At 40.9% G+C, this 25,382-nt stretch overlaps 1 protein-coding gene across 7 annotated transcripts in view; it reads left to right on the forward strand.

The window, feature by feature from the left end:
• The window catches only part of CCDC141 (coiled-coil domain containing 141), a 117,101-nt gene that overhangs the window by 64,573 nt on the left and 27,146 nt on the right, over positions 1-25,382 (forward strand). For 6 of the 7 annotated variants that reach the window (XM_033167253.1, XM_033167234.1, XM_033167267.1 and 3 more), the window contains 11 exons: positions 3,943-4,137; positions 9,543-9,715; positions 10,891-11,032; positions 13,652-13,771; positions 14,521-14,712; positions 16,694-16,870; positions 17,687-17,866; positions 18,175-18,300; positions 19,740-19,928; positions 20,206-20,385; positions 21,312-21,461. In XM_033167253.1, coding sequence (XP_033023144.1) covers positions 3,943-4,137; positions 9,543-9,715; positions 10,891-11,032; positions 13,652-13,771; positions 14,521-14,712; positions 16,694-16,870; positions 17,687-17,866; positions 18,175-18,300; positions 19,740-19,928; positions 20,206-20,385; positions 21,312-21,461 — 1,824 coding nt within the window. The remainder of the gene's footprint in view (positions 1-3,942; positions 4,138-9,542; positions 9,716-10,890; positions 11,033-13,651; positions 13,772-14,520; positions 14,713-16,693; positions 16,871-17,686; positions 17,867-18,174; positions 18,301-19,739; positions 19,929-20,205; positions 20,386-21,311; positions 21,462-25,382) is intronic. The other variant, XM_033167243.1, reaches the window with a different exon arrangement.

The raw sequence follows: 25,382 nt of genomic DNA on the forward strand, positions 1-25,382 counted from the left end.
AGGGGAAATATATGAATGGCGGTTAGCTAAACTAGTTAACAAATGCAAGCAAAAGAAGAATGCACACCACAGCTTCTTTACCTATTACATATGGGGTGGCTGTTGATAAAGTCAGATATTTTGTTTTAAATAATCATTTTACATGTTGCTTTACATATTCCCCCACCCCCATTTTTTTCTTCATCCTTAGCAAAATCTTAGTGTCATGCTTCATTTCCATTTATGTATCCTTAAATTTCAAGAAGAAGAAATCAACTCTAAGAGTGTCTGTCCCAATGATGGCTTTTTAAGAAAATAAACATTCTGAATACAGTCTAGAAAGCTAAACAAATCTAAGTATCATTGACTTCAGTGGGAAAGAGTTAATCACTGTAATTGGATACAGTGAGACTTAAAAGTCATTAACTGGCTGCATCACACCCAATATTTTTCTGCAATTCAGGGTCCATGGGAGTGCTTCTTTTTTCTCAACCGCTTCATGTTTTTGAAAGCCCCACAGCCTCTTTTGAACAAAAGGGTCCAGATTTTTTTTAAACAAAAACAAAGTATAATTTCACCCTGTCTGCACCAATCTTTTCAAAAGTGCCAGATCAGTCAAGAGATCTACAAGGGGCTCAATTTCTGTGCCAAATGGAATATTGAGAACTGCAATTTTAACCGTTACTTACTGAGAAAACAAAAAAGTAAAATAGCATGACCTATCTGTGGAGAGACACTGAGCACAGGTTATGTATAATGCTGTGTGTCTTCAGAGGTACTTATGTAGCTCAGGAAATCTGCAGAGGCATGGCAACAGCAGGCTTTTTGCTGCTCTTGGTGGAAAGAAGTGACAACGATGTCATGTCACCAAATAGCACGCAGTATTAAAACAGTAATGTCTCTGGCTGCTGTGGATCACTGCGGATGACAGCTGATCCTCTGTGCTAAGCAGCTCACTTGTAGCAGTTCATCCTTGTAGATCAAATCATTATCTCAGCAGTCCTGCAGATAAACAAGAAAAGGGCTTTGTGCCTGTGGCTTCGAAGAGAAAATTCCCCAGTCTACACAATGAACTATTGCACACCCAACAAGCCTAATCACCACATGAACTTTAGGGAGGCATTCAAAGGACAGGGGCAGCAGATCCTGATGTAGATTTTTATACCACCCACCCCATTCCTGATGTAGATCTTCACTCACCTCTTCTTCCCTGGCAGGGAGGGGATGCCATTTGGTGGTTTGCCTCAGGCGCCAAAATGTCTTGCGTCAACTCTGGTCCTGCCTCTTAAGACACCCGTGCGCATGCTGGCTGTGCCCCCTGGCCTGTGCAAGATTGGTGTCAACCCAAAGAGGGCCTTATGCATATGTCCCTGTCTCTGTTGAGGGACCCCCATGCATTTACATGTATAGCACCAAAATCCCAAATAGGGATGGAAACCACAGTTGTGATACCTAGCAGCCTCCTCCTTGCCAGCTTAGCATACTCATTGGCTATTAAAGGACACAGATAGGACAGGTCACATATAACTAATTCAGATGCAACCACTTTTCTTCAACAGGGCAGAGATTGTGTGTGTGTGTGTGTGTGTGTGTGTGTGTATTTGTGTGCTTTAAAAAAAATGTCATTATTGTAACCATGCCTTGAGAGCTTCTTTCTTGAGTGCAGAGATCCAACATGATATAGTGAGTTGAATGTTGGACAGGGACTGGAGAAACCAAGGTTCAAATCCCCACTCAGCTATGAAGTCCACTGGGTGACACTAGGCCAGCCACACATCTAGCTCAGTACTGAGCCTCCAAGGTATCAGGCAAGAATCTTTTCCCAAACCTGACACCTGAGTTCTTTTTAACTAGATCTGCCAGAGAATGGACCTGGGACTTCCCACAGTACAGGAACCCTCTGTGCTTTTTACCTCTGAGTGGCAACCTTTCCATTTAGAAATCTTCTAACACCACCAATAAACACCAAAGTGCGTCAAGTTTACCATAACCCATACCAGCAAGAGAATATAATGGGAAATATTTCCTTCTTTACTGAACAGATTTATTTATTTATTTTTAAAGCCACACAAGACCCACAATGAAGTCACATAGGAATGAAACCGAGCCTTGCTTGGTGATCTTTGACCAGTGTGTGGCTCTGATCCAGCAGATCTGATGTGATTGCAAAGCCCTCTGTGTTCAGGGAGCTTCTCCATATTCAGTGGGCGATCTTGGAATGCTTGCACACAAATAGATCCCCTTCATAGAAAAGGGCAGAGGGTCACTGCGCTGACTGACTTTTGGACGCTGTCCATTTTTAAGGAGATAGGATTACCATTATTAGAATCAATGGGATTTAAGCATTACAGTAAAACACTTAGGCTCATTGATTTCAAGAATACATTGGCATGGATTGCCCAGTAGTGAAACTTGGCAAATTGTTGATAATGCCATTGTGTCAAATAACTGAATGTATGTGGTTGCATTTTAAATGATAGCAAGATGCCCATATCTTTGTTCCTAAGCAGTGTAATTGAATTTTGAGGGTACTGTCAACCATTCATCTTAGCATTACCTTGAACATGGTAGTTGCTGACCCTTATTTAGTAGGATGGGCACTTTGAAGCTCAGCAGGATAGGTTACTGAACAAAAGGTTCGTAATTCTTTGCTGCTGTTTCAAATTCATCCCGGGGGAATGGTTTTCCTATTTATTAGCCATATAATAAACGATGCATGGCAAGTAGTTGCTGTAACTCTTTACATTATCTCTACACCGTAAGCCAGTACTGCCTTGGTATACAGCTTTCTTTCTTTCTTTCTTTCTTTCTTTCTTTCTTTCTTTCTTTCTTTCTTTCTTTCTTTCTTTCTTTCTTTCTTTCTTTCTTTCTTTCTTTCTGGCATTTGTATTCCATCCTGTTACATAAACTTCTGTAGGTGTTTTACAATAAACTGGAAAAAAGAGAGTTGAAATACAAAGTAAAATATAAAACCATTTAAAAGGGTGGAGGAAACTCTTCTTAAATACAACAACAAAACTAGTTGCATTGAAGGAATTTGCGAGGTGTCCAGGCATGGGGAAATTAGATTACCTGCTGCCATGTAGGCCTACCTTTCCACAGGAAAAGAAATAGAAGAATACTAGTTTGTTAGGTATTTTTGTGCTTTTGTTTGTGTGTTTTTATGTTGTCGACTGCCCTGTGATCTTCGGATGAAGGGTGGTATACAAATTTAATGACCAATAATAATAATAATCTCAAATACGTTTGTGTGAATCAAATGTCCTTGCTGGACTTTTGGGTATGACAACTGGGACCATCTGCACAGCAGGTGAGTTTAACTGCCTGCCTACCCATTGATGTTCCTCTTACTGCCATGTTCTTTCCCCCCTCCTATCTGGGGTTCCTTAGAAAATGCTGGGGTCTTGAGGTTGCCCATCACCCAGACAGCACACTGAGCAGGAACACAGGTCACCTGATCACAATCTTCTTCACCGTGATGAGATGTAATTTAAAAGAAAATAATTTTCTGAATTTGCATCTCCTACCTTCCGACACTTTGAAGCTAGAATCCAGGATGGCATCTTCCTTGTTTCTTATTATTATAATCATGAGAGCATGGGAGCCATTTGGGTTGCTGTAATCTCATGCAATTTTGCACCGCAGTTCCCCCCCCCCCCCAAAAAAAAACCCATTTTGGGCAGGCATGGCAACCAAAAACAGGGACCTAGAAAAAAGTGCTTTTTGGAGGAAAATTGCATTGGAAAATCGTGCAAAAGCATGGCAATCGTGAGAGCATGGCCACCGTTCTCTCGCAATAAAAAACAATGTCCTGTTTATTCCAGGACACTTGTAGGGTATGGAATCTATGCATGTAAATTAGTACGTGCAAGTTTTATTTAAATCTGTGCCATCACCTGTCTTTTTCATGGGGTGGCGATCCTGCAAGCAGATAGCTAACTGAGGTGGACCTACTCTTTCTAGGTATGGAGCTCCAGTGTGGAAGATTTGAAATCAGAGGCTCTCAAGATTCTGTTTTCAGAAGAGTATGCTGAAAAAGAGCACCTGAAGCTTTCAAATCAGAAAATGAACCTGTTGCAACAGGAAGTGAACCGTTGTATGGAGGAGCGGAAAACCTTGTTGCAAGAAGCCAATGAATTCTTCACTGCAGCAGTGAAGGTTAGTCAAAGGATTAACCAACCGACAACATGTGGTCCAGTTGCCTACACTGTGCATATCGCACTGCGTTTGCTTTCAGTTTGTCACAGTTATGTTTCTGATTTCAAAAAGAAATTTATTTGTATGTATTTCTCTGCATGCAGAACAATCTGGGAGGGGGCAGAGCAGTCCCTCCAAGGATTTTGCCTCCAGCAGTTTATATTCTAAGAACCTGGTGGGGCTGTTAGTATATACTATACTTGTTCTTAAAACTTTTTTAAAAATGTTTTGAGAGTCCTATTAAAATTACAAAAAAAAACCTTCAGAAATACTAGACCTTTTCTTGAACCATGTGGCCTAGGAATCCATATTGAGTTCCCCTTTGCTTATTTGTTAGCTTTTGTTGTAACTTTTTGACCTGCTTCTCAACCATGGTAGGCTCTTAATGAGGCTTACAATTTATCTGACATAAGAATGAGAGTATATTAGGTAAAAGTGGGAGTTGCACCAAAATGATGGATCCCATAGCCCAATCAGTACAGCATAATGCTCTTAATCTCAGAGTGGTGGGTTCAAGGCCCACATTGGGCAAAAGATTCCCCGCCATTGCAGGGGGTTGGACTAGATGACCCTCATGGTCCCTTCCATGATTCTGTTTCTCACCTCCCCTATTCAGCATTCCATGGCCACTGAGCATGCTCAGTTTTCATTCGGCTGTTTTTTATTGACTGCCTTCATTTCTGCCAAACGATTGGCAATCCAGGATTGTGTGTGTCGCTTTCAACCAACACCACACCCAGCCATCCTCATATTTTGGATAGGTTTTACCATGCCAAGGAATAAAACTCATGATCATTCCTCCTTTCCCTGCAATTTGTAATGATCAGGGGATTTGGGGATTGCATTCCACTGATGAGGAAATACTATTGGTGGATACAAACTTCACTACAGGCATAGAAGGCACCTGGAATAGGATTCCTTCTGAATATCTTAATGCCTGTGGAGGCTTGGAGCAGGCAACTGTTTTCTAACTTGAATAGAAGAAAACAAGATAACAGAAGTTGCATGAGACAAGGGGATGGATTGGAGGCATTCAGAGATTATAAAAGACTCAGTGATGTTGACTGGCAGGTTTATTTTCTGTAAACGCACAATAACTAAAAAAATAATATTTTACTGTATGTCACATGTTTTGTGTGTATGCACAAAAGACCTTACTGTAAAAAAAGATTTCATACTCTGTTTACAATAGCAGTTGACAGCAACAAAGAGTGAATAATACCCAGGGTGAGAGAAGCATTTCATTTAGATTATCTGGCTTTATGAGAAAACTAGCTGATTTCTGTCAGAAGAGTGACTAGGCAGTTTAGTGCAGGTTGCTGTCTAAGTATTTCTTTAGTAATGTTACCTGCTAGAGAAGGAGAAACCTTTGTATGCTAATGTGAATGCACTTAACTATTAGTTTTGGCTCTTTTGTTGTATTTTATGTTATGAACCAATGTGTTAAAATTAACAACAGGACTGCCATTTTTTTCCTTTTAAAAACAATGCCCTCTGAAACAGATCTGTTTCTCTGTATATATTTCAATTCTCCCCCTTCTTCTTTTTAAAGTAGTGCTTATGAAGGGAAAACTCTCAGTTCACATTTCTATCAGCATTGCTGCGAGGAGTAAAAAAAGAAAAGAAGGGGGGTAACTAAGCAGCTAGGGGACATGGGTGGCGCTGTGGGTTAAACCATAGAGCCTAGGACTTGCCGATCAGAAGGTCGGATGTTCAAATCCCTTCGAGAGGGTGAGCTCCCATTGCTGGGTCCCTGCTCCTGCCAACCTAGCAGTTCTAAAGCACGTCAAAGTGCAAGTAGATAAATAGGTATCACTCCAGCAGGAAGGTAAACGGCGTTTCCGTGCGTTGCTCTGGTTCACCAGAAGCAACTTAGTCATGCTGGCCACATGACCTGGAAGCTGTATGCCGGCTCCCTCGGCCAATAGAGTGATAAAGCGAGATGAGCGCCGCAACCCCAGAGTCATCCGCGATTGGACCTTACAGTCAGGGGTCCCTTTACCTTTTTAACTAAGCAGCTGTCTTGTGCCCAGTCAGGCCAGTGTACCGCTGAGTTTGGCATTTCTACCCCATGTAGGGTTTCAGGCAAGACCATCCTCTGCGTGCAGAGTATAGGCACTATCACTGACCTGTGGCTCTTCTCTCATGCAGTGATAATCTCCCGGGTAGAGGAACAGTGACAGTGGAGCTCCCCCCTCCCACCCTGCAAAATATCACTGCTATATTAAAACATTCCAATGGCCAGCTTTTTCATTGGTCCTGCTAATCCAATGAGTGGTAGGAACAAGTGCCTGCATTCAGTGCCGGAGCCCTCTCTTGCCTTTGAGGTCAATAAAGCACATCTCAAAAGGAGAGGTATCTCACAGCACTGCTGAATTGTTTGGAGGGATGCTAAACAATCTGTTGTGTCACTTCTCACCCATTAAAAGGAGAGTGCTATGACATTATTTTGTCCAAGAGCAGTACAGGCGTCTCCCCGCTTAGGCGAGGGTTATGTTTCCGGGTATCGCGTGTATATGTGAAATCACGTATACGAAACCCTTTAAAACCCCTTAAAAAAACCAGCAGCACTTACCAGAGCTCCACCTTTTGGATCCAGCTTCCCAGTGCGTGGCTACATTAATCAACTGCAGCAGGATGAAAAGGCCATGTTACTGAGTATCATATTATGCTGAGTTGGCACCATCTATGAAACTGTAGCAATATAGGAAGGAGTAATCCTGTCAGCCAGAGTGGTTATCGCAGCTGTCATGGAAAAACGTATCTTCAGAAGGCTACAGTCTTCAAACTTCCTACTCTATACAATGTTAGAGTAGTGGCTTTAGAGCAGGTCTTCTGAGGGTTGTGACCATTCTTACAACCCGGCCCTATCCGTCTTTGCAAGGAAGTAATTTCTACCGAGTTCAATGGAGCTTACTCCCAAGTAACAGAGGCGCTGCCTCTGTTGTCTTTTTTGCCGAAGACCTTCGTCTTCCAGCAAGCCATTTCAACTAGAGATCTTTCCCTTTCTGCATCCACTACCTTTCGAAGAACAAACTTCATTACTTGTATGGTTTATATCCTATAGTCCAGGGAATGGTATCCAAGTAAACAGCTCTACTAGCCCAACGTAAGCATTTTTGGCTCTTCCAATGGGATTTCCACTGCCTCTCCTCTTGTCATGTGCCCCCTAAATCTGCTCTGGAAGGTTGAGGAGAAACCCACAACAGATTTGGGGAGGGGTGTGTGCAGAGGGGGAGGGGAAGTTTCATTGTCCAGCCTACACTATGGGAAGTGTATAGTTGTATGCCGCCTGGAGTTCTGATCCAAATGCTCCTGAGTTTTTCAAAACTGACTGGTAATTTTATTGCTGTGAGTGGCTTGAAGTCACTTTTGTTTAAAAAAAAGGCTGATATAAATAATCACCATCACCCTACAATTCTATGGTTTGAGAAGGGAAATTGCTCCACTGCTGCTGTCTTCTCTCTAAGTGATAATCATGTCATTATTTTCCCCCGTCCATTTTTCTTCTTCACGTACCCTTATAGACCTCATTCTCCTGGTCATTTTTGAAAGTCAAACAAGCACCCAATTTTTTTTTTGCTATAAAAAGGACTGAAGATACTCCCCCCACATTCTCATATTCTTCTTCATCTTTTTGGTAATACAGCAATTCAGACATTTCCCTCATAACTGAAGGCATATTCTGGGTCCTTTTCCTCTCTCAACATTGTGACCTGAAACTAAATGCTTAGAGATACTCGGAAAAAGAAAAATGTGCACTGGGAAGCCAAGAAGCCGATAATTTGGTTTCTGACATTTAACTAAAGAGCATTTTAAAACTCAAGGACCCCCTCCAGTTGCCATTACTCTCAGCAGTAGGTTGCTTAAACGCTGCTGTACGTGAGACTCTCACCATGTAACATGTGCGCTCAGCTTTAGCAACACTAGTTCACCATGGAGGAGAGAATCTGGATTCAACATTCCCTTTCAAAAATACATAGTTGTGTGTCAAGGCCCCGAGCCCTCCCTATTTGTTGAATAATAGACACATGGACACAGTGTTTTAGATTAATGGACAAATAAAGGCCACAACTTTATTGGTTACAGAATGTGAGTGGTATTAGCTTAGGCATTGGAATTGAACCGACTATATCTGACTCCTGCCCACCATGCAGGTAGTCTTGTAAGGGTCAACCACCAGTAGGGGGAGCCCTGTTGATGTACATCAACTAAGATCTCCCCCAGGGTCCCTGTTGGGGTCTTGGCATCATCCTAGTTCCTACCCAGGCTTTGAACAAGATCCACACCCCCGGATCCCTTTAACGGAATACCCTTAAAGGGGGAAGGGCGGGTGATGGCCACAACCTCCCCTCCCAAGAACCTGGTTTTACCAATGCCTAACCACCACTTGAGCCAAAGACTCGCCGCCAATACCCTCACACCTGCAACGAGCACCTAATGCCCTCAATGACATCAGCCAACCTGACATCATTTCCCCAATTGGAAAAATGCACGCCATCAGCACAGAACAAGGCCTCTTTGCTGAATGTAATGGCGGGATGCCCTATCACCCGACCCTTCAGCATTTGCACCTTGCGTGTCACCACTTGATTCAGAAGTTTTCTGGCTTTGTTGGTGGCAGCAGGGCAACGACTGTGACGCCACACACGTCTTTCCAGAAGAAGTGACCAAATTAATATCATATTTGGATATTGCATTGGCCCATCTAGTTCAGTATATTCAGACTGCCAGTGGTCTCCACCACATTTGAGAGACCTTCCCTGCCCTGCTACCTGAGGTTCTTTTATGGGAAACACCAGGAATTGAGCCTAGAACTTTATGCACATAAAGCAAGTGCTCAGCCACTGACCTATGACACCTTCAGTTCCCTGTCTACTAAGAGGAGCAGTGTGCACAGCTAAAGGTGCTTCATATAAGGACTTGATTAGGAGCAGAGCCTCCTTTGTGCATGCAGATTCAGTAGGAGCCAGTATATGGGAACTTGCTCCAAAACTATGGAACAACATGGCATCATGCCTTCAGGGTAGTGAGCCCAACTCTATGGAACTCAATCACAGTAGAAATCAGGCAAGCCTCAATCATCCCTGCTGAATTTCAGAAGCCTGGTTAAAACTATTTTATTCCAGCATGACTTTGCGCCATGAATCTGCTCTGACGTTTCAATCTCTGGTGTTTAATTTATGTTTTAAATTTTGGATGTTTTTTTGTAAGCCGCTTTGGGGCCCAGATGGTGAAAAGCGGGGTATAAATTCTTAAAACAAAATGGTTTCTATGCTGAGTTGAAGAAAAAAACTGTTTCATAATATGTTTTATTTAAAAGGCCTCTGTCTTTTACTTTTCAAAAACTGTATTTGTCTTGATAGGCGTGTGATGTACTTAGAAATGTAGAGGCCTCCCTTAAGCTTCTTAACTCTGAAGGCATAAGCTCACCTCTCTTTGCAATAAAACATGAGGAACTGAAGAAAGAGATTACAGAAGGATCAACTGATGCCCTGCAGAAAGGACAAACCTTGCTTAGCAAAGGAGATGCTCACAGGTAAGTTAAGGATGTAAGCGAAGAACCCCATATACATTAAGGAGTTGCCTTACAGGTATCAATTATTGCTGGGAAGTTACATGGTTCTAAGCAGGTCGGAATACTCTTTTTCCACATGAGCAATGATCAAGGGGAACGTGGGGAGTTTTTAGGCAGTAATAAGGCAAATCCTGAAAATGAGGAAATGCAACCCAGGGTTTTATGAGCTTGACCACTCATTAGGATTGAATCCAGGGTGATTCCCAGTGGATGAATTCTCTCCCCCACATTCTTGAAAGCATTCCCCACAGCCCCTTTCCCCCAAATTCACCGAGGGAAGGGGAAGTGATGGGGAAGAAATACAAGTTGTTTCATATGCTGCAATTTCCCCCCAACAGTAATAATAAATAGCTAAATAAATAATTATACCCCCACCCATCTGGCTGGGTTTCCCCAGCCACCCTGGGTGGCTTCCAACAAAATATTAAAAATACAATAAAACATCAGACATTAAAAACTTCCCTAAACAGGGCTGCCTTCAGGTGTCTTCTAATAGTCAGATAGTTGTTTATTTCCTTGACATCTGATGGGAGGGCATTCCACAGGGCAGGCGCCACTACCAAGAAGGCCCTCTACCTGGTTCCCTGTAACCTGGCTTCTCGCAGTGAGGGAACCGCTTAAAGGCCCTTGGAGCTGGACCTCAGTGTCCAGGCTGAACGATGGGGGGGTGTGTGTGTGGAGATGCTCCTTCAGGTATACTGAGCCGAGGCCGTTTAGGGCTTTAAAGGTCAGCACCAACACTTTCAGTTGTGCTCAGAAACATACTGGGAGCCAATGTAGGTCTTTCAAGACCGGTGTTATGTGGTCTTGGCGGCCGCTCCCGGTCACCAGTCTAGCTGCCGCATTCTGTCTTTTTATTCAGTGTCACATTTTGATAGGTTTACTTATGTGAAGTAAATTTGTTCATATTTGTTTCCTCACAAGTTCTGGTGAGGAACACATTTGAGGAAGGGAAAGTGTTAGAACAAAATCCACAAATGTACATGTCCTAGTTTCTCTGTTTTGCTTCAAATTAACATTATTATTGTTGGTTTTCCAAAGGCTAGTTGTGCAAAGGATCAGAATTGTTTTCATCTGCCTCCTATAATCCTACCTACCAGCAAAAATGCTAACTGTCATTTTGTTTCTGCCTTCAGTTCTTGGATGACTGGTGTTCAGGAAATGGTAAACTGCATTAACAAAAGAGTAGATGGGCTGATCAAACAGTGTACTGCTTACAAGGAACTTGCCTCAGAAAAACAGCACTTAACCACCTCCTTAGACAATTATCTCAAGAAGGTATATGAAAACATGAAACCCACTCTGATAAATATAACTGAATGATAAATAGAAATTGAAGCCCAATTTTATTGGACAGTGTGATTTTTCGGTGAGATCCATTATATATATTTGAAAGTTGTTTGTCTGTTTGGATGCCTCTTAAGGTACTGTAGCCAAATTTTGTATGATGGTTCCTAGGATCAAGGTTCAGGTTTTCACCTACAGGTGAAACTCGAAAAATTAGAATATCGTGGAAAGGTTCATTTCTTTCAGTAATTCAACTTAAAAGGTGAAACTAATATGTGAGATAGACTCATGGCATGCAAAGCGAGATATGTCAAGCCTTTATTTGTTTTAATTGTGACGATTATGGTGTACAGCTGATGAGAACCCCAAATTAACAATTTCAACTTTGGGGTTTTCATTACTTGCATGCCATAATCATCACAATTATAACAAACAAAGGCTTGACATATCTCGCTTTGCATGTCATGAGTCTATCTCATATATTAAACTCCAGTAGCTAATGAAAACAATTGCTTACATAAATGGACTTTTCCACTATATTCTAATTTTTCGAGTTTCACCTGTATGTTTGGATACAATTGGACACCATTTTGAATCAAGATGGTGGACTCAAACTTTTAAAAAACTGCACTGATTTTAACCATTGATTTCAAAACTGCACCATTTTTTTTGGTTTATAAGAATTCCTGAGGAATGCTGCGTGCCGGGCTCCTAGTATATATACAAGACGGATTTAAATGTGCAGTATACCTAAATATGTCATGAGATCTCACAAATCCCTGCAGGCAAGTGTGTAAGAGAAATAGGGAGAGAGGCTCCTCATGGTGCTTTCCTCCAGATTTCTATCAGGTATTGCTCTCTTTCTCTCACTTCAGTCCAGGAATAGTCTGTCCTCTCATTTATTTATTCTTTTAATTGGATTCTGTTTATATTCTGCTTTTTTCAGATCAGAGGCCACACAGTATATATAAAACAAATATTCCACTTTAAACACTGAAACCACAAAGGAAATTGATCCATGAGGAAAGATATTCAGAGTGGAGAAAGAAAAAAAGAAGAGAATAGGCTGAAACATAATAATAAAAAAAGAATGCAGAAACAAATATAAGTAATTAAACATGGAGAATGTGTTCAAAACGCATTTCGCCACTCAAGGAATTCTGGGCACTGTAGTTTGTTAAGGGTTGCTGGAAATTGTATCTCTGTGAGAGGTAAAATACAGTGCCCAGAATTCTTTGGGGGAACAAATGGGCTTCATTTATGCTTTAAAGGTAGGGTGTGTAAGTGGTCCGAGTCTCTCTCAAGCATAGTTGGTCTTCCATGACCAACCTTGTTGGGGAGAGGACAGCTGCACTGAACACACAGCCTGTTTCCCTTTCAAAGTGGCCTGTCAGCTTCTATTGCCCTGCCTGGACTTCACACTCACTGTTATTGTAGAAACATCCCGAAGCCCTTCATTGAAAACAATTGTTTTATACCGAATTCATTATGCAGATTGTGTTTCATTAGGCAGAGTACCACCTAATACCCGTCTCACAAGTGGGGGGGGGAAAGATGCTTTTGATCACTGTTGTAAAAAAAAAAACCCAGACATTCACAAAATTGGGGGATGCTTTCTGAAATTTGAGATATAATGAATGCCTCTTGCTTCTTATGGGGAATGTGACTACCCTTTATAACCATAATAGGTGTTTTCTAGCACAGTTCTCTACTAGCATAGAGCACTATGAAATATTTGCTGCATGCTAAAATCAACCCTGGCATTTGGTAGACACAGCTTAATCCAATTTAGATGCTCCTAAAAATGTGCAACAGGAATGAATCCTCATAATGGCTATATATACAATATAATTCTTTATGCTAAGCCATCATGGCTATTTTTTCCATTCATGCTGTCACAAATGTAAATTTATGTGCACGATGCACAATTACGTCTTCAAGCCATAATGCCAAAGACTCGAAAATGTACTCAGTTTAAAAATGAAGACAGTGTTCTTATGGAGAGAAGAGAGTTTGTGAAATTAGTTATCCAGGCTACTTTTTACTTCTTGGCTAATGAAACAGTAACTAATATGTGTTTGAAACAGTAACTAATATGTGTTTGAAACAGTAACTAATATGTGTTTGAATTGTAATGCTGGAAATGTAGTTAGAGGTTAGGCATTTCAGTATAAATGTCTATGTAGTCTTAATCATGCACATGCAAAATTTCTGTCCCACAAAAAGGAACAGTTGAGCATGCCTTCATTTTTAGCTATATGGTGTTGTTTTTACTAACTCAAATATATGTGGTGACACATAGCACACTCTTTCAAAGAATCGTGCCATTTTACAATGCATGTGGGGGGAATCACTTATCTGAAAGCACTCCCCTATCAAAACTTCTCTACCTGTGAAATGCTTATACGAACATCACATTGAAGACTTCTAGCCCATAATTATGCCATTATGCCTTGCATAGCTGTCAACCTTCCCCTTTTTGCAGTGGGAAACAGCACTGGAATAAGGGAATTCCCCGAAAAAAGGAAAAGTTGACAGCTATGATGCCTTGGTGGCATGCAAATTAGTAGTTCAATGTTTTTAACTAGTTATTTTCATTCAAAACCAAAGGCCTCTACAAAGATTAAGAACGTTGGTCCAATAGTCTCAGCTGCAATAAATCCTGGATCATCTGTCCCCGAATCAGAGAAAGTCCTGAACAAATACTTAGAGCTGGCAAATCAAACTAAGGTAAAATACTTTTTTTACACTGTATTTAAAACAAAAACTGTGTTGAGCCATATGTTATTACTGTGCAAATTTCACCAGGTACTCCAGGAATGGCTTGCTTTTCTACACAAGTCCTGCACACCAGTGAAGAATCTTGCCATTATGCCAGGGATATGGAACTTGTAGTCCTCTAGAAGCTGCTTGATTACAACTCCCATTATCCCTGCTGGCTGGGATGAAAGCTGTAATCATAGAATCATAGAGTTGGAAGGTTCATCTATCCCAGCCCCCCTGCAATGCAAGAAATGTTTTAACAAGACTGATTTTTAAATTGCTTTTTATATGGTTGCTTACAGACACGGTGATGGAAGAATTAATATTAAGCACATTTCATATTAATTTTCAATATTGTACTTTACTTTTTCCTTTTAATTTAAATCTGCCATCACAACTCCCACCCACTCAAACCTACTACAGACCTTGGTGAAATGTCCCATAATGCTTGAGGGTCCTCCAACCCTCAGGAACTGCTGTGGTAGATAGAGGAAATCTGCAGGGGAGGGGTTGTCCCACTTTGCACAAGCGGAAACACTTTTCGCCAACGCTAATATCCTAAAATCGTTTGTGCAGAGGGAGTTGGTTTTTTGTTTTTGTTTTACCTGGAGGGGGGTATATTAGAGTTGCAAATCTTCAAGGAGTGGCTCAGTTTTCGGTAGGCCAATTCGACTGTGCACATTGCACATTATTTTTCTCTGTTTATGCTGCTGTAGGAGATGGCAACTGAACTGGAATTAGCTGTGAGAATTTTTAAAGAGATGGAAGAACTGGAAACCACAGAAGTGGCAGTTTTCTCTAACAAAACTGACCTCCTGAATGAAGAACTGACAACGCTTAACAGAAACATTAGCTCAAAACTGGAAATCCTGAAGCCGTATGTAGCATTTTTAAAGTCATCCGATGAGGTACTTTCCCCCCCACTCGAGAGACGTATTCCCTCGGGGTTATCTGTCAGGGGCTGCATGCCATTGGTGAATGGGGCTGGAGTCAGTGGAAGCCAGCAGTGGGTGGGGCCGCAGCCCAAAGTAGATGCTTTTCTCTTTCTCATTCTCACTTTCTGCCACCCTCCCTCCTTGTTACCCACATAAAATTAGACAGAGGGACACAGGTTGCCCACACTTGTGTAGGTGGACCAATGTTGTTTAGAATGTAATGCAATAAACTATGAGCTCCTCAAGTACCTATGAGTTGGTTACCTGAGTATTGTAGGGGGCGTAGTAACCAACTCCTAGGGGTCAAGGGGTCTTCAGGACCCCCAATAGAATATACCCCATTTGATGGGCATTGCCATTCAAACGGTGTGTGTGCACCGTGTCATGTGATCGGTTATGCGGGGCAGGGCTTGCCTGGGCAAGGGCAATATTTTACAGTCGTACCTCAGAAGTCGAACGCCTTGTGAGTCCAATGTTTTGGTTCCCGAATGCCGCAAACCTGGAAGTGAGTGTTCCGGTTTGAGAACGTTCTTTGGAACCCGAATGTCTGGCACGGGTTCCATGGCTTCCGATTGGCTGAGGAGCTTCCTGCAGCCAATTGGAAGCTGCGCCTTGGTTTCCGAACATTTTGGAAGTCGAACGGACTTCTGGAATGGATTCCGTTCAACTTCCGAGGTACGACTGTATTCAAGTTGGCATCCCTGGTAGGGGGAATTAATTATTGCAGTGTCCAAGACTATATTTGGTCAGAGTCTAAGATTTGACAAAACTCTCTTGAAGGACCAGAATGACTGGCAGATGTTACTTTAGTACTCAGTGAATGCCTCTGTCTAGGAACTGGCTGTTATAATATGGTTTCTTGATTCAGAGATCTGTGGAACTATTTGAATGTGAAAGCTATGAGAAGGTGATTCCCTGATTTGAGAGAGGGGTGTATGTGATTGAGTGTGAAAACTACCAAAATAAACTACACTTTGAGAGCATGAGAGAAGCAGGAAAACAGAATGATACAGAGGGTGCTTTCAAACAGTCTCTGTTTTCGAGGTGGAATTCAATCGCATTCTGGCAAATTCAGGTTTCACAATCCTTGGGAGGTCTTGGACAACAAGCCCACTTTCTTAAAAGATCAAACTTTTTGCAATAAGATGAGTGATGGGGGAATACACTGGAGAAAGCCATCATGTAACCTCCTTGCAAAAAAATAATAATAATTAGGATGAATGATAAATAAGTAGGTCATCTGGAAACAGAGACAAAGAGCTGAACATTGAAAACACTGAAAACACGGTGGGACGTGGCAGGTACACCTCTCTCAAAATCTGATTGTAGTTAGAAGGTCTGTTGCCTCACTAGGCCACTAGCAGTGTGAAAGCCTCCACCGACAATGACACCCCACTTAGTGTGTAAGTAAATCAGATATTACAAAAACACTCGGCATTGCTAGTGACAAGGCCTCCACCAAAGGGAGCCATACCCTAGTAAATGCTGACCCTGAGACTTCTGACGGCTCAGAGAATTGGAGAGTGCACAGTAAGCGCATTTATAGGATCATCAGCTCTTGGAAGAAATAATTATGTAGTGTCAGTTTAAAAAGGATCTACCCATGATGCACTTGGGCAAAGTCCCTTTAAATGGAATAAAATTATCTCAGAAGAGACTACGAAGTGCCCAGAGTTTTACAAAGATAAATCCCCACCCATTCCCAGTTTCCTGAAGTCTGGAGTTGTGAAACTGGGAAAAAAATTGGCATGGCATCCCTTTCCATTTTAACTAACTAAAGATGAAATTAATTTGGAAATGAACAACATATAGAGAGTTATTGAACAATTGCTTTATTTACTTTCCCTTGACTTCAGCGAAGGGATTCAAGGATTATACAGGCCAGAGTTAATCACAGAGAAACACCAACATAAATGTAGGGGTTACCAACACTCGCTTATTTCTACCCCTTTAGGTTGGAGGTGATGCTCAGAGGCTGAAGGAATTCTATATAACGGAGGCTGTGCAAGAAGATAGTGAAGCTAAAAATGAGGCTTTGTTACAGTCGGCTGATGACCAGTGGCAGGTGGTTTTAAAGAAGATTCTTTCCACTCAAGACATGGGACATGACTTTCTAAATTTAGTAAACATGGTGAGTCTCTCAGCGATGCTTTATTCGCTGACTCCAGCATTGACCTCCATTAAAAATATTTCCAAACATATACATATTGAAAATAGTTGGGAAGGATCAGGGAAACATGGAACCATTTCTCAAAAGACAGCTCAGTGGTAGAGCATGTGTGCTGTGGATAAAGCATCCCAGGTTCAATCCCAGGTATCTCCTTATGCAGCTGGCAATCACTGTAGACAATATTGGGCTAGATGGACTAATAGACAAAAGCAAGCAAGCCATCTGAGTATCACAAGTATGTGGGTGAGGATCAATGTACAGTGGACTAACCTTACAATTGAGAAATCACGTGCAACTGAGAAATCACATCTGTCAGGAATGCTTTGATGGTGTTTCCTGCTTGGCAGGGGGTTGGACTGGATGGCCCTTGTGATCTCTTCCAACTCTATGATTCTATGATTCTACGTACACAACTGAGAACTCAAGGAAGGGAAGCTTAGAAGAGACATTGTTTGCTTATTTAGCCAACATCGAAGAGAAGTATGATGAAACGGCAAAAAGGAAAAAATAAGCTAGTTAGGTTAGGGATAAGGCTGGCATTGTACACTGCATGGGCTTTGTTTCCACGTGCAATAAAATATTATGGAAGAGAAAGGGTTCAGATTTCTCTTCCTTTTCTATACCACAAAGTGGGAGTCATTGGTATCTTGAAAGTGGAGGCTGAAGGAAATTTTGGCTTTTTGTTGGCTCTTACTATTATGGAGATTTGGAAGTATCAAAAATTAGATTCTGCCCCTCTCAGAAAAAAATGAAGTTTCTTAATTCTTCATTTAACAGATAAATGAGAATCTAATACTCAACGTGGGAAGTGTTGTGCAAGTAACTGAACATACTATTGATATTCTGAACAAAGAGAAGGAGGAATTGACACAGCTATGGGCAACGTGGAAACTTAATATGAATCAAGTGAAATCCATCAAGCAGCAGTGTGGGAAATTTAATGAACAATTTAAAACAGTAAGTCAAGAATATCCAAACATATATACCAGTATATGAAAAACAGTTGGGCAGGAGCAGCGAAACATGGAACAATTTTATTTAAAAACAGCTCAGTGGTAAAGCACTTGCTGTGCACACAATATTGCATTCATATGAGTGTGTTCTTTTAAGATGTGTAGATTTACATTCATTGCTCCAGTACTGTATACTATAGAGATTTATTATGCATTTTTGCAAAAAAACAACCTGATCCTTTTCTTACTTCAACAGCATGTATTACCGTATATCTATATATCTATTTGCATGTCTGTATTTATTTATTGTAGACTACCCAAAGCTTAAGCATTCTTCAAGAAGCACTCAGGTCTACAACAGCACTTGATCTTGGGAGTAATCTCTCAGTACTTATAGAACTGCAAAATAAGTTTAACCATATGAAGCCACGGTTTCAGGTGAGAAGAGAAATTAAGCACATCACGCCCTATGTGAAACAAATCATTTCTAAGTGCTTGCTCCTAGAAGTACCTAAAGCAAACTTTTTACTCCATGTTAAATTCAGCAGAAATGCTGTGCTTAATAATTTTGTGACAGAGAGAACTTCAAATTTTTGGTATTCTGGATGGGTGCACATGTTTATGAAACTGTTTGGCACGAAGTTGAAAAATGTGTCAGTTTATTTTATTTATTTGTTTGTTTGTTTGTTTGTTTGTTTGTTTATTGAAATAGCTATCTAGAAGCTGTTTATAAAGTTTGTATTGAACATAGCATTTTGTGTGGAAAGGAAGTGTGGGGGGGAAATAGCTTAAGTGGCAGAAATGTCACGAAACCATCATGCCCCAGTTATATTTTGCAAGCGTCAAAGAACAACAACAACAACAACAACAAAACAGAAATAAAAGTCTGAGACTAAATTTTTCAGGAGGGATTTAAGCCTGGGCAGGAATCTTCCAGCTTCTGGCATTTCCTTTCTGCCTAAGCGCTGAGACAGTGCCAGACGATCCACCTCATTCTGCCATAATCTGCTTTATATAGGGAATAGATGAGAAGTTAGGGATTCTTGAGAATTTTTTCTGAGAATTCTGATCTGAAATGGCTTGCTACACACACCCTGGACTAATGTGCAGATCAGAACTTAGTTGCCCACTTGGATTTCACATCTCAGCCATAGCTGTCAACCCTCCCTGCTGTTTCCCAATGCTATAATAAGGGAATTTCCCACAAAAAAAGGGAAAGGTTGACAGCTATGATCTCAGCTAAAACAAAATTGTATAAAACCATGCATATGGAGAGAAAATTCATTTAGAAAATACATATTTAAATCTGGATGTCGATGCAAATTTTCATGCAGATGGTGTTTTGTTTTGTTTTTTTAAATTAGAGATTAATGCAGACACATGACATGACAGTCTTATGAATGAGCACATGCAAAAGTGGCCTGGAGTTGGAATGGACTGATTTGTCCATTCCTACCGAGAGGACAAATTTAATGTGCCCATCTTTCAGACCAATGGGATACAACAAGTAAGCAAGCAGACAACTCCCGGTTTAAGATGAATGCAAAAGGTGGGGCAGAATTTAGGAAGAATCTAGGTATAGGCAAACTCGGCCCTCCGGATGTTTTGGGGCTACAATTCCCATCATCACTGACCACTGGTCCTGTTAGCTAGGGATGATGAGAGTTGTAGTCCCAAAACATCTGGAGGACCAAGTTTGCCTATGCCTGTTAGGTCTTAGCTTTGAAAATAGGGGGGCGGGGATTCACAGGCTAGTGTGAACTTCACATTCAGAAAAGGAGGAGGAAGAAATGGCTTGAAGTCAACAGTGATTTGCTTGGATTAAATGTGTGTTTCCCTTTTAAGTTTCAATAATCTTTTTGCATCTGATTTGTTAGCAACTCAATGCTGAGGTGGAATACACATTAAAGTTATCAGAGCAGCTGAGCTTGAAAGGAGTGCCTGACATGGAAAAATTCGAGAAAGTAAGTGAGCTTATTCATCTCCATAAGGAGATAAAGGAAAAGATGGCAGAATATGATGACATTTTCAACAAGACTATCAAATTCCATCATGTCAAAGAGGAAGTGAGTATAGTCACCTTTAACCTGGCAATAATTTATTTAACCTCAGAAGTTCTTTTTCTACAGCTATGCATGTGTATTCTGTGTCCCATAAATGAACACATTAAACGAAGCACCCATGACTATATAATAACCATACTAAAGCATACACCAAGTCCTTAACTCTGGATTCAGATCCAAATTTGTGTATGTCCTGATCCTAGACATAATGGCATGTGACTGTAAAGTGGAGGGACAGAAGAATGGTTGTTAACGAAACATAATACGTTAATCTCCTCAGCTTGAATGCCTCATAAAATCAGGAGGATTGAAGATCCCTGAAGCGAAAGATGTGCCCAGCGACACTCCACATGCTAAGATTCACCTGAATAATGCTCAGGAGAAGCACGCCCATATCAGGCACCTGTACAAATTGGCGCTCACTCTTGGAATGGATATAATTTCAGCAGTTCAGCATCCTGTAAGTCAACAGAATGGCCCTAGTAGTGGAAGAAAGCAGGGATAATACAGGGCATGGTGCTTCCTTTTCTCCATTCCTTCTGGGTTGGGCTGTTTACAACAGATTTAGAAGGATACCAGAGACTGAACCTGACAACTGCCTATTTTCCCATATTGTATAAAATGACAATTTCTATGACTGAGCTAGGCTATTTACAAGTTAACCCAAAGGCAACACCCAAATCCCTTCAGGCTGAGAGATTAAATGCTCAGCAAGCATCATATAATTGTATATTCTTCTATTACTTCCTCAGCATCCAAGAAGGGCTAATGTAGAACTAGACTCAGGCATTTAAACCAAATAAGCATGTTTCTATTGTACATCAATGTACCATTTGATAGAGGGCCTAATATAAAGAGCACACAATGGTAACAACACAATAAAAATAACAAAATGATAGATTATAATTTGTTTCAATGTCCCAGTGCTCAGTTGCTCCTCTGCATTCAGTATTAGCAACGAGGCATGTTTTCTTTGTCTAGAGGGATTCTCTGTCTGTATCTTCCATGATGTAGCCACATGATTCACTTCTATCCCTCAAAGTGGTGCCACAAAAAAAGAAGACACTGTAGCAGGTTCAGAATACAAAAATCAGGCAGTTAACTAGAACAATCTGACGGGAATATATTTCCCCAAATTTGTGCCAATGTCAAGCTTCACGCCTTGTTAGGCAGATGCAGAACTGAACCCCACATTTTCAAATCTTGCCAGAATGTTACCACATCAACCTCTTGGAAGAACATAATCTTACTGTAAAATATGTTAATTTTAAATCGAAGGTTTTTTTTTTTAAACAAAATCAAAACTGAAGTAACAAATAGTGCCGCAGGTCAGTTTGCAGCCCCTGATGCCAACCTTTTCAGCCTGATTTCTGCATCTCATTCTAGAATTCCTTTAATGTTTCTGTAAAGAACCTGCAGCAGCAGCTCAACACCCTTGAGTCTGACAGCGTGAACTGGGATTCCAAAGCTGAAAAGTACGAAGAAGATTTGTCGCACATCCTCCACTTCTGCACCACAAAAGACGAGATACATGAGGTCTGGTGAAAAAAGCATATTAAATGATCAAAAGCTGTCGTGTCCTTTCACTTCTTTCTGTTTAGTAGTCTTCAGTAGAGCTATCCTTTCACCTTTATTTGGTTAAGTTTATGAGGGGGGGTATGATTCACAAACCCATTTTAGAGATGCCACTTGTGTTCTTGCAAATAGATTAGAGCTCTCTGCAGTTTTACAGCCAGACTGCATGTTATTGTGGTATACTGGGGGCAGAGTTCATTTTTTGTTCCATGTAAAAAAGTTATCTGCATGTAGTCAATGAAGCTATCATGATGTTTCTAATTTAGCATACCTAATACTTCCTTTCTAATTTGCTAATTTACTATACAGAAATTAGTTTTTATGTGTGGAAAGAAAGAAAAAAAAACACGCGTGTAATCTACAGTCTGAAAAAATGTGTTCTGTTCTTTGGCTTTTATGTGGTTCAGTTTAGTGGAATAGGCTTACAGAGATATTTGAACTGAATCTTGAGCACCAAGTAGCATTTTGGTATAGCAGAAATGTAGCTGTGGCCTTCCAATGCACAGTTTGAAACACAGGTGCCAACTGAAATGTGTTAAATGGATTTTTAGCACTTCCAAACATTATGATGTACTAGTAGCCTCTTACCCAGCATTGCTCAGGAATTCTAAGAAACCAAAGAATCAGTGCAGATTTGAAATCAGTGGTTAAAATCAATGTAGTACTGAAATGTTCAATCCACCACCTTGATTCAAAATGGCATCCAGTTGGATCCAAATAATACAGATGAACGTCAGCACCTTGTCTCAGGGACAATCATCCAAAATTTGATTGTGATATCTTAAGAGGCGTCCAAATGCAAGCAAACAACTCCTGCAGATAGATACATAGTAGATAAATTAATAGTTGTTGTGATCCAAATAGCTACTTGTCCAAAGGCTTGAACATCATCAGAAGGACTTTTGTTCTAGGAGCAGTGGGCGCCCCTCTCTAATCCCATATCACGAATTGCTCATTTCAAAGTTTCCTTCATTTCAAAATCAGTTTGCCACGAAGCATAGAGGGCAACAGTTCAAGAAAAACAAGCCCCTTTAGATGTTAGAAACCTCTGCAGTTCTCTAACCATAATTAGGTGCATCAGTATGTCAATACCGTACCATCATTTTTCTTACGCTTTCAGATTATTAGAAGCTTCATCTTCTCTGTACCACACAGTGGAAAGTTGAACATTTTATATCCCCATTATGAGGACATATGCATATGTCTGTGTCTAAGTGCGATTCTCTCCACCCCCTATCCCCTCAACTGGTACTATTCCCAGCTTGTCTACATAAAACATCTAGTGATCACATTTCACTTTGCCCAGTAAGCTTGTCTGCACTCGGCTAGTTTCCAGTCCTTAGCAGGAGAATCAAACTCACCATCTCTTTCACCTTCCTGTTAATTCCACCTCCCTTGATGAATCTGATTCCTCTGGGCCAGCTGGCTGAGCTCAACAGAAGCGTGAAACTGACCATTGTATGAAGTTGTGAATTTCACCTCGGTGGTGCCAAGGTTTGGTTTCATTCTTCTGTTAGGGAGTTTCTGTATCTCCAAGCACTGAAACAATCCCCAACCAGCACCTTCCTTACTGTGCTCTCAGTATACAGCAGCCTAGAAGTACTTATCGTAGCCATCTTTGCTTTTCATAGTTTAGTCCTGTGACAAAGAGGAAAAGACGCTAAACCTGTCATGAAACTGGTACAGAGCGAAACGTATTTATGGACTGCAGTTTAAATCTATGCAATTAAAAAGAAATTGGGTGAGACATTGGATAGTGTTTTCCTTAATGCATGACCAGCAATCACAAATGATGGCAGTATTCTGCCACATAGGACAGGAATGTTATGCTACTCTTGTGCAAACTTTAAAAGGGTCAGAGTGCCCAAGTGTTCTTCATAAGTCACTTAAAAGTCATATGGCATGTTCTTAAACTAGTTTAATCCCATTTAGGAGGGTCCCCTAAGTGGTTGGTGGTTTGCCATCTGCTAGCTATAACCTGCAAGAATTCACGTATAAAATAAAGCAGGAAAGTGCAAGATGCCCTTTTTACACTGTAACTATTTTTGTCTATATTGCTTTAGGAGCACTAATCCAACAGGGTTTTATAATTAAAGTAGTGAGTTTATTATTAAGAATATTGTAGCTATTGTTCATTCAGCTTGAATGCCTTTGATAGTTACAAATTCAGTGAATAATTAAATTAGTTGTCACCTTTGCAGTTTATCTCTCTTTGCCTCCAGTAGTAAAACATGCATCAAACAATAAACTGAACATTGCCTACCAGGTAGAAGCAAACAAATATTATACTACTGGTAGCTGGGGAAAAGCTTGTTATACTTAACAAGCACATACTTGTTCATGTGGACTTGTAGGTTCTCCTCCTAAAGGTTAGGAATCCTCCTGGAGCAGCAGCAACAGCAGCCGCCTATCCACACAATTCTGTCCCTTCCTTGAGCAGAACGTCTTCCTGATCATGCATGGTGGGGTAGGCTGGGGTTGGCTATTGCCCATTCTTTGTACATCTCCAATTGACTGCACTAGATTTCATAAATGCTTTATTGTCCAAGATACGTTCATGTTTATTGCTCAAAATATTGTGTTCTTTTGGATGTGCACGTTAGTTCCAAGGTGGAACTTGATTTAAAGTGAGGTGTCCTTATATCGTTCCTCTTTAAAGAACCATGTGTTCCACAGTGGTAATCTTCCACCACCAGCAGCATCTTTTTGCACAGGAACAAACAACCCTGCAGTGAAGACCAAGGGTAGAATTCAATGTAGGTGGTGGTGGTGATGCACACGGGGAACAAGGTCTGCATGTGCAACCAGACTCCCCCCCCCCTTTCCCTGGGTGCCCTTTAAACCTTTTCTGAGTTTCCCCCCAAACTTCCAGAGAAGATTTTGGGGGGCGGGGGAGGAGAGGCAAGAAACATCCCATTGCACGAGCAGACCTTGTTCCACCCACACATTTAGCCGAACCCTGCCACATGTTGAAAACTGTTTCTTTTGACTTCATCTATAGTGGAAGTCTTGTTCTAAACTGCACATTGCCTTTGTTTTAAATAAATGTCCCCCATTAATCAGCTAGGGAGATAATGCCAAATTAAATGGTTGGTCCCTGAAAGCCTTTTTCCTAGACCAGTGGTAAAAAAGTGAGTTGCTATGTTTTGTTTGTGAACCATGACAACCAGATCATTAAAACAGTGTCCTGTTCTCTATTTGTTTTCTCCTTCTTGTGTGATAAATCATAGTAGTTGTCATCACACATCCCCTCCATCATTCCTTACCTAAGACAAAGCAGCGATATTTCAGGACAGCTGCACAAATTTTGTCTATAAGGCACTAGAAAAGCTTCTTAAAGGGCAAAGTTGATTGAAATCCATTCCACTTTTCAATAAATAGAAGAGTGAGTGGCTAATTCAAACAACCCTTTCCCCCCATATCATGTTAAAATTTATTGGACAGCCAAGGACTGTCCTTACAAGCAATCAAGTGCATAAGTACACTTCTGTTGCCGCCATGGTTTCAGCAGATTTTATTATTACAATTTGCTGAAAGCATGGCAGCTACAGTGGTGTACTTACATTGCTGATTAAATGCTTAGAAGGCTATCCGAAGTTTGCTTACTATTGGAATCAGAGGGGAGTTTACTTCTTTCAAGTGACTAAGTACTGGAGTGTTAGATGCAAGCAGAGGTTTCTCTTTTGCCATATTTTTAAGTAGGGCCACATCAAGTCTACCAGCTTCACCTGCCCCAACTTGTCAGTGCACTTGTTCCGGTCTTTGATGTTTACACAGGTCAGTCAAAGGCAACCAAAATATAACAGGTATGTCGGAGAAAAGAACGGCAACAAAATGGGCATGTTAGGAGGAGATGGTACTGACCTATTCAACACTTAACAA

The sequence above is a fragment of the Lacerta agilis genome, chromosome 1 (assembly GCF_009819535.1).
Source record: "Lacerta agilis isolate rLacAgi1 chromosome 1, rLacAgi1.pri, whole genome shotgun sequence".
In the NCBI taxonomy this organism is placed as follows: Eukaryota; Metazoa; Chordata; class Lepidosauria; order Squamata; family Lacertidae; genus Lacerta; species Lacerta agilis.